We start from the raw sequence: 9,726 nt of genomic DNA, 5'->3' as shown, positions 1-9,726 counted from the left end.
TTAAATTATATAAATAAAGAGGAAATTAAGGACCCAAATACAGGAACTAACTACATTAAATTTCTTCATGACATCGTCCAAACCCACATGCCCGAACGAATAAAAGAGTTTGAGGATAAATAGAACGTTATTGTTTTGTCACAACAACAAAATTTGCAGGATCTTTCATCCTTTGACTTGTTTGATTTTCCAAACTTGAAAAACACCTGTAAGAAAGATGAAACAAGTCCAGGAAATCATAGGATATGTTATATTCCAGTAAGGAAGGGCCATGCTCTAACATGTGTTCTAATACAATCAGAAATTAGATTATTATGTTTCGGGAATAAATTTTAATTAAGATATAATATTTAAGTGAAATCATTAAAACCAAAATCATTGAAAAGCATTTTTGTGTTTCTTTGCTAGCACCGAGGACATTTTTACTTGAACAGCCTTCATAAGAGCACTTTAATACATAATAGTACATGCATATTTTGACGTAGGCCCTTTATGGAAAAATTGTGGTTATTAATTAGTATTTGTATGCAGTACTCCTTCAAGTACATCCTTACGCTTCAAGTCAAAAGAATCTCGTCGTGAACCTCTAGCATGCTGGAGTAATGTTTGCAGGTACTCGTACACTAAGAACCCGAATCCTTCGATACACAAATTAATGTCTCCTCGTATATTGTATTCCCTTGTTAAAATTCTGGTAAGTTTATTCAAATATAAAAAAATCTTGACGATAATGAACGTACGTACATATTGTACTGCACATGAAACACTTTGTAAGGAAAAAGTTGGGACATGAGAGAGTTCAATGCACGACAAAACATGCTACAATGTAAGCATGTTGGGATTTCCTTTTATTTTAAACCAAATACAGCATCAGATGCGTAAAAAAAGAGAAAAACTATAAGGAACATGTATAAATTCTTATTTTATGATATGAGCGATATACATGTACTAGTATTTGCATTATATGTAAGACTTCTGTGTAGATATGTGTCGTTTAAGATTCGGATGTAAAATTGGTTGAGGATATATCTTTTAAAGTATTCGGGATTTCATAAAAATACCAGGATTTTATATTTGAAGTAAAAAATATATTTTCTGATCAGTTTCAAATGAGAAACTACTTGACCATGTATAATGATATAACAGATTGTGCATTAAATATAGAATTAATCAAAAATAAAATAAAAACGGTTGTGCGCATATCGGCAGGTAAGTTCTTAGTCATATTATTTCCATAAACATTTCAGTAGTGATTCGGAACTCTTGGAACTATGGATTAATCACGAATCCAGAAAATGTTGTTCGGCCATATACATCGTTACTGTACATGGACCCTTGACCATCATACTTAGAAAGAATCTTTACTTCATCTCCAGCTGTCAGATTCAAAATCACAAATCCGGTAGCAGTACCTTGATTACTTTTCATCTCTGTATCTGCAGCGATGGAGCCTTTTATAATACCATTTTTTTCTAAAAGTGCTCCCATCTCGCCATATTGTCCAGATTCCCCGAAAAGGTGTCTACCGGCTGCATGCAATGTCCAAGAAAAGGCAAAGACACTGAAAGTTGGGGCGATGAATGCTCCAGTACTTTCATTATATCCATTTCCAATATTTGTAATAACAGTATCATAGATGAATCTTTGACCTTTCGGTAAAGACTTGAAATCGGCGGAATAATACGCATAAAAAGGACATTGTGTTTTCTGACCAAGACTTTGTGTTTTCCCTGAGGAAACTGAAATAAGAAAAAAAAAATTCATAAAAGGCAATTGACGAATTGTACGACTATATTGTATTAGTAACAAGCCATTTGTACCTACCTTTTCTTTCGTTCCATATCGTCTTAAGAAAAGTTAATCGATTTTTAAGCTCTTGGTTATCTCTTATAAATTCATTACGTTGTTCCAGCATAAGATTGCGCAAGTCTTCCAATTTCTATAAAAAGTCAACTCCTGGTCTACACTCGGCCACAATCCTAATCATGTAGTCGTTGTGCGTTTGTGGACCAAAGGGATGATACAAAAATAAGTGCTACCACTACTAAAGAAGAACTCATGGTCTAGCTTTGTAATATTTCCTTGTTATTTAATCCTAACAACTGATTATTTTACGTTTGATGCGAAAGGTTACAGTGTATATTCATGTTTCATTGTTCTATTTTTTTTTTTATATGTGTATATAAATAACACATCTTGCAAATTTAAGTGGTATTTAAGAGCGTCCCTTTTGCTGTTGTCCTGAATTACACCATTTTTGTTTGCTGTGCAGATTGAGACTACATTAGCAATTTACTTATACAATTCATGGACCCTTTCCAACAAAAGGTCTTACACAGCTGGACAACAATGTGAGTCTCTGATAAATGATAAATAATGTTGGCTTTAATAATTGATTTATTTAAGTCTTATAATAAGTTTTAACAGATGAAAAATATTCAATAAATTTTATTTTTAATGATATGAACTTAAAAGAAATGTTTGAAGAACTATAAAATGACAATGGAACATCCATATATTTTTATCAATAGATAAATTTCTTGCAGTTGCTTTATTTTTGATTCATTATATACATTATTTCCCGATTGTACAAAGAGCACATGATGACCGGTGTCGCATAATATTTGGTCCGCCTCGTTTAAAGGTCCGGCCGGACCTAATACGATAACATATTTGGTCCGCCTTTTATAAGAAAAGGTCCGGCCCGTATAAGAAAAGGTCCCCCTGCGTTTTAAGGTCCGGGTGGTGCAAATTGTTTTAATCTTGACTTTATCATATGAAATTAAGGCTATTTTGTTTATACTATATGATGAAAGAAGGATTAACCCTGATGTGCTTTATTTTTTGCACAACATACATGTATCTCTAGACAAGAATCTACTCGTATAGTGTGCTTTAAGCAGTGCCATTTAGGGCCATGATTTCTTTAAAAATCATGCCACAATTATTTTGCAAGTGTTTGTTTTTCCTTAGAATTTGCTTTTTGTAAATTAGTGCGATTAAAGGTGTGAAATCTGTCGGTGTGTATAGCTAATAAAACAATGGATGTGTGACGTATTTGTTTACCTGACAGGTACCCACAGGTAGAGCCCGCGGCAGATGGCGCTGTCACTGAATGGTCGGTGAACCTAATGGTCATGTGTTACATGTAGATTTACATATAAATAGATCTGATTTTTTTAATAATAAATTATGCCAAGGAATATTCAGGCGTACACTTCAAAACTGCGACATTTATGATAATTATAACCATACAATGTCATGTATAATCTTTAATATTTGAATATTTAAAGATAAATATGACGTATCTGAGCTAAAAATTTAAAAAACAAGATTAAGCGTAGATTTACATGAGATTTGATGTTTAAAATATTCACCGATATTGAACTTAAATATCCCCACGTTTCTATTAGTTAAATTCAAACTAATTGAATTAAAACTGTGTCTGATATTTAAATTCCAAGTCGATAAGAATAGGCCATTGTTTTAATTCTCGGATATCTATGAAACGCGATTGATTTAAATTGTTTGATTTTCATTAAATGTTTCAGTCTGCATTCCATTTTGGATTTTTTTTTTTTTTTAAATTTTAAATTTAAAATTTTTTATTTCCGACATTTTTTAAAGCTTTCATTACCGACATTCTAAAGTTGTCATCCTCATTTTTCAGGAAGTGCTTTCCGGTAATGAAAAATTTTTAAGAATAAATTATAGACTGTTTAGTAAATCAATGTTCGGCGCAGTTTTTGACATTTAATTTAGTGAACATTAAATGCGATGAAAAAATTGCATGCTCATTAAACTCTGTTAACTAGACTTAGTGCTTCATGTACAGATGTATATACATGTTTACAGAACTTTTATATCAAGAGTATTGTGTACCGGGTATAATAAATTCTTTCAAAATTCCATTTCTACATACATGTACCTGGTAAACATTAAATGCCGGAGAGGTACCTTGCAAAAATTCCGGAAATGAAACGAAATAAATGTCGGAAAGAAAAGACAAATTGTCGGAAATGAAATAAAGAAATGGCGGAAATTCCATGACGATTTCCGGAAATGAAATGCAGCGGTCCTATCTTTTCAGTGATATATAAAGTACCAAAACAAATAGAAAGATTTTTTTCATATTTTCTGTCTGAACTTATAAAAAAAAAACGCCTTATATGACTTTAAAGTTTTTAAACACAGTATAATTTAAGGTCCGCCCTCTGTATTTCATACATCTTCATGTCATAAAGTGAAATTTTTGGACAGGTTTATTTTCGTAGCTTAAAAAACTAGAGAAAGAGACAGGGCGGACCTTAAAACGCAGTTATCAGAAAAGGTCCGCCCTTTGTATTTCAGATATTTTTAAGTTGTAAAATGAAATTTTTGGACAGGTTTATTTTCGTAGCTTAAAAAACTAAAGAGACAGGGCGGACCTTAAAACGCAGTTATCAGAAAAGGTCCGCCCTCTGTATTTCAGATATTTTTATGTTATAAAGGGAAATTTTTGGACAGGGTTTATTTTCGTAGCTTGAAAACTAGAAAAATAGACAGGGCGGACCTTAAAACGCAGTTATCAGAAAAGGTCCGCCCTCTGTATTTCAGATATGTTTATGTTACAAAAATGTTGGACAGGTTTTTTATCGTAGCTTAAAAAACTAAAGAGACAGGGTGACCTTAAAACGCAGTTATCAGAAAAGGTCCGCCCTCTGTATTTCAGATATATTCATGTCATAAAGAGAAGTTTTTGGACAGGGTTTATTTTCGAAGCTTGAAAACTAGAAAAATAGACAGGGCGGACCTTAAAACGCAGTTATCAGAAAAGGTCCGCCCTCTGTATTTCAGATATTTTTATGTTATAAAGGGAAATTTTTAGACAGGGTTTATTTTCGTAGCTTGAAAACTAGAAAAATAGACAGGGCGGACCTTAAAACGCAGTTATCAGAAAAGGTCCGCCCTCTGTATTTCAGATATTTTTTATGTTATAAAGGGAAATTTTTGGACAGGGTTTATTTTCGTAGCTCGAAATCTAAAGAAAGGGACAGCTAGGGCGGACCTTAAAACGCAGTTATTAGAAAAGGTCCGCCCTCTTTATTGCATCTCGATTTACTATTAATAGAAAATCACAAAAGTCGGCTGACCCCTACCACAGTGTATGGTTTTGTTCTTTATATTTCGTGAATTTCATCGTAAAAAATTGTTGAATCGTATGGTTTAGATATCATTTAATGATTGATCAATTAATGATTTGAGATGAAAAATTTGCTAACTTTGTTTATTATTTCACATTTTACCAGGGCTCATAAGTGCATTCGTTCTTTTCTGAAATTGTGTCTTTAAACTCAAGCTCTTTATATGTACAATATCGGTATACTTTAAAACTTGAAACTTTTTTGACAGGTATCTGTGTGATTTTACTACACTCCATTACCCCCCCCCCCCCCCCCCCCCCAAAAAAAAAATAATAATAATAAAACATTTAGGAGGGGGTATAAAATGTTCGGATTTTATTGAAACTGAGAGACATAAGTATATATAATATATCATAAATGTACGTGCACAGAGATTTTATATGAGCAACATGTATATTAAATATGAAAAATAAAGGCATTTATAAATCCAGCAATTTATCGACTTAATTTGGTTTGATTTCGCCAATTAATGCACATTTACCTTGTCCCGGAGTAATATTTAGTAGGCTGCATTTCATTTCCGGAATTTTCTGGTCTTTTCATTTCCGACATTTTTAAGTTTTTACATTTTAAAAGTTTTCACATTTGTCAAATTCATGTCAGTACTTTTTCGTCAATGAAAAAAGAAGTCATACATCCGTTATAAAAATAAAATATTTTAGATAATTTATTCAAATAAAAGACTTTGCTCTTAGCTGTCAAAGAAACTTAATTGATTTTGCCCTGGAACAGATGTAGGTAAATGTATTGTGAATGTGAAGTTTCATTTATATGTAACTGTTTCCATACTTATTAACCAGTCTTAATATTGTTTACAGAGTGTATGTAATGATTAGAAAAAACGTGATTTGAAATAGATAATACTATACAATGCATATATACACTACCCTGTTAAAATTCTATTTCCATCTTTGTTATATATATATATGGTAAACTTAAATTGCCGTAAAGGTATCCTAAAAAAATCCGAAAATGTGAAAAAAAGAAATAGATTACATCGGAAATGAAAATAAAATTGTCGGATTCCGAAAAAAAATAACAAAAATTGTCGGAAAATGCAATGTTAAATTCAGAAAATGAAATGCAGAGATCTAGTAGATATAAAAAATTAGCCTTTGAATAGGTAAGAAACATGGTACTTTAGGTTTTCTCAAACGAATTAGGCTAACCCCCAACTGCCCAATCCGTAAGCATGTTGTTTTTACAATTAGGGGTGTAGGGTAATACATGTACACCGTGACATACGCCCCTGTCACAGCTAGTGACCCTCCAGTTATTTACAACAATATTAAACGTTAAGACTGACAGATTTCTTTTCTTAATACTATAAAGATATATATTTTGAAAGATGTGAACTTTAGTTTTTGTGAGTGGATTAGTCAAATGTTTATCATGTTAATAGGAAAGAGACTGTAACTAAAGGATTCGTGTTGGACTTACGAACATTTATCTGTTCATTCAATACTGATTTTAAATCTGCCAGTAAACAAGGCGGTGAAGGTAAATGTATGTTCATTTGTATTCTTAATAGATTTTTTAATGATAATGTTGACATTAGTATATTAATTTAAACGACAAAAGAAGCATGCCCCATCTTCCCGATCATGTCCCATCTTCCCGACAGGAAACCCGATCAATAAATCTATACATTCCTTTATTTATGTACATGTATTAATTTCAATTTCTTACTTATTGTTTACTACATTTTCTTGGAGGAAACACTAGCTATTAATACGACTATATATCCTTAATTAATTTTAAAAAGAATAGTTTTTTAATCAATATCGAACGAACCACATGCATACAATTTGTATAAAAGGCTGAGGGTGGACCTTTTCTTATAGAGCCAGGCGGACCAAATATGTTATCGTATTAGGTCCGGCCGGACCTTTAAACGAGGCGGACCAAATATTATGCGACACCGGTCGACAGGAGATGCTCACTCCTCCATAGCACTTTTACCACCTCAGTTAAGAAGGTCCATGTTTGCTCTACTCCTGATTCGTATTGTTGAATGAACTTTTGAGCTTGAATAGAGTTCATTATCTGCATTATCAGCATATTTCATTATAGACGTAATAGTTAGGTGTGAAATCACGTATACAAAGCAATCGCTTATTATGATCTTCAAATGGAGAAACTTAAGTGGCATGGAGATCAGCTAAGGGGCACTTCTAGTAGTATTCCAAATATGACCAACATTTCATTAATTTAAAACAAAGTGGTATTATAATATTCACGAGTTTCAAGTTAAACTTAGAAAATAGACAACATATTCGAAATTCGTTACTTAAGAAAAAGGACAATACGTCTTTAGTTGGTTAACTTGGGATTACCTTGAATCCGTACACATGTAGTAATGCAAAATAATGAACCATTGGAGAGCTGGAAGTCTTGACTTGCATATTATCTAGCATTAAGTATATGACTAAGCTTCTGGTTCACTTATGGCAAAACCAATGTGATGCGTAATTAGAATGATATTTTAAGGAGCCTAAGTGCAGGGTCATTATAGAAAGACCATCTCTTTGTCAACCAACTTAAAAATATTCTGCATGCAATTAACAGTTGAATATAGTTATCTATTTAATTCGTCTCCATATGAAAAATTCTCGAGAGGGACGTAAAGCAACATACAATCAATCAATCAATCTTGTGCTTCTACCCAATATAAAATTGGACGGGAAATTTAAAACGCATTTTGTGGCACTTTTGACTTTTTTGTCGGTTGATCTATTCCTGTTTCTTCTTTTTAAAAAAATTTCTGCTGGGTGTAACATTCAAATCATTATTTACTAGTAGTCTGAAAATATGAATACATATATTTTTGAACGTTTGGATATTCATTTTGGTTTTCCTTGCAAACAATTCGCCTGTGTGGAGCAGTGGTTAGAGCGTCTCAAATAAATCGCGAAGTCAGGAGTTGATCCTTACGTCGCGGGTTCAAATCCCACTGTGAACACCTGTCCAGTCGCAGTAGGTGCTGGCACGAAAAAGATCCCTCCCTGCTCAATGACCCTAAGTGCTGAGTATAGGAAAAAATTTGCAACTCTCAAACGGCATGTGGTAGCATCTCCATATATATGTATGAAAAATTCTCGAAAGAAACGTTAAACAATATACAATCAATCCTTGCAAAAAATGATACAAGATGAGTAGTGTAGAATGCGTCTAGCATCTTTAATTTTTCTCATTTATTGTTTAGGGATTGTTCTTTTTTTGTGGCAAGCGACTATATAAAAATTCCCAAATTGCTTCTAACCTTGAAGGCTGTAAATTACCTATTGTAAAAAGTTTGAATCCGCTCCAAAGTCAGGATGGAAACGTCTTAGAGTTTTATTGAATTTAAAAAGTCTCAACAATGTATACTGTATACAGGGTTATTTTCTCCGATTTTATTTTAGCGCTTTCACATTTGGAAACAACTTTACCCCGTTTTAAGTTCACCCAGAAAGATTTTTGTTTCAAAGATATTATACTATTTACTTTAAATTTGCCAATACGGAGGCGAATGGGTCGAAAATAAAATGGGGCGAAAAATCCCCCTGTATACAGTAGATATAAACTCCTTATGCAGGTGATGAGGGTGCATAGCTGCATGAGTAAGGGAAGTTGACGATTGAAAAGTTTAAGTCATCACAATAATCATAGAATTTCGTCGTTATAAAACCATTAATGTCTTTCACTACAAATTAGTTTAAGTATTTTAAAGTGGTTGTGAAAATAATCAAATATTTTGGTCTGATAAAAAATTTTAAAGTCAGAGATATACACACATTGACAGATTATGCACTTTGTAGTATTATTACTAATACAAAAATCTAGCCCTTATTAGCCATGAGTACTAAACTTGGTATTATTTGGCAAAAAAATGATATCGAATTTATTTCACATTTGTTCATAAAGTTTAATCTACATCCATGTTTCAGTCTCTGGTATGTTTGTCTGTTAGTATTACTATACACACACTTTGACTTTAAATTGTAGTTTGGCGCAGAATAAGTCAAATACCCACATTTTGAGATATAGCTTTTGATGCTGATAGAAAGAAATATTAAGCATCAATTGTATTGCATTTAATATGAAAGCTTAAAAATTATTCAAAAATTTTAATACACGAATTAAGGCAAAACCTTGAGTAAACTTTCTACTACATGGTGAGTATCTACATATATATACATTCCTCTCACAAATACCGCATGGGCAAAAAAAATCTTCACTGCGGCAGGGAAATCTGTAAATCTAATAGATGTAGATTAGGGGACACAGTATTTGAAAATTGATCTACATGCATTGCATCATTTTTTATGAACCATCATAATCATTAGTGAAATATTTTGAAAACTTGCTCGAAACGAATTATTAATTGTTGTTATTATGTTTCAATTTTATTATCATTCCTCATCAGTTATTGATCATTTATGCTTAAATAAAAAGAGTTTACAATAGGTAATCCCAAGCCTGGCAAGATGTAAGATATCAAAGGAAATCGTCATGATTTTCTGGATAATAATGACGTGGTAAAAGTGCAAGGTGAATAAAA

The 9,726-nt window shown here is 32.4% G+C and overlaps 1 protein-coding gene across 1 annotated transcript; it reads right to left on the bottom strand.

The window, feature by feature from the left end:
• Positions 1-1,145: 1,145 nt before the first annotated feature.
• On the bottom strand, positions 1,146-2,050 carry LOC134251802 (complement C1q-like protein 4). The gene is made up of 2 exons (XM_062734222.1): positions 1,825-2,050; positions 1,146-1,739 (listed from the first exon to the last, which is right to left on the bottom strand). Exons 1-2 carry the CDS (start codon positions 1,913-1,915, stop codon positions 1,270-1,272), a joined length of 561 nt encoding a protein of 186 aa, XP_062590206.1. The 5' UTR covers positions 1,916-2,050; the 3' UTR covers positions 1,146-1,269.
• Between the last annotated feature and the right edge of the window lie 7,676 nt (positions 2,051-9,726).

Source organism: Saccostrea cucullata, unplaced genomic scaffold, assembly GCF_032062105.1.
Source record: "Saccostrea cucullata isolate Sc308-1 unplaced genomic scaffold, CSIRO_AGI_Scuc_v1 ctg118, whole genome shotgun sequence".
In the NCBI taxonomy this organism is placed as follows: domain Eukaryota; kingdom Metazoa; phylum Mollusca; class Bivalvia; order Ostreida; family Ostreidae; genus Saccostrea; species Saccostrea cuccullata.
The sequence above is the reverse complement of the archived record's forward strand: the minus strand, read 5'-3'. Positions and strand labels throughout refer to the sequence as shown.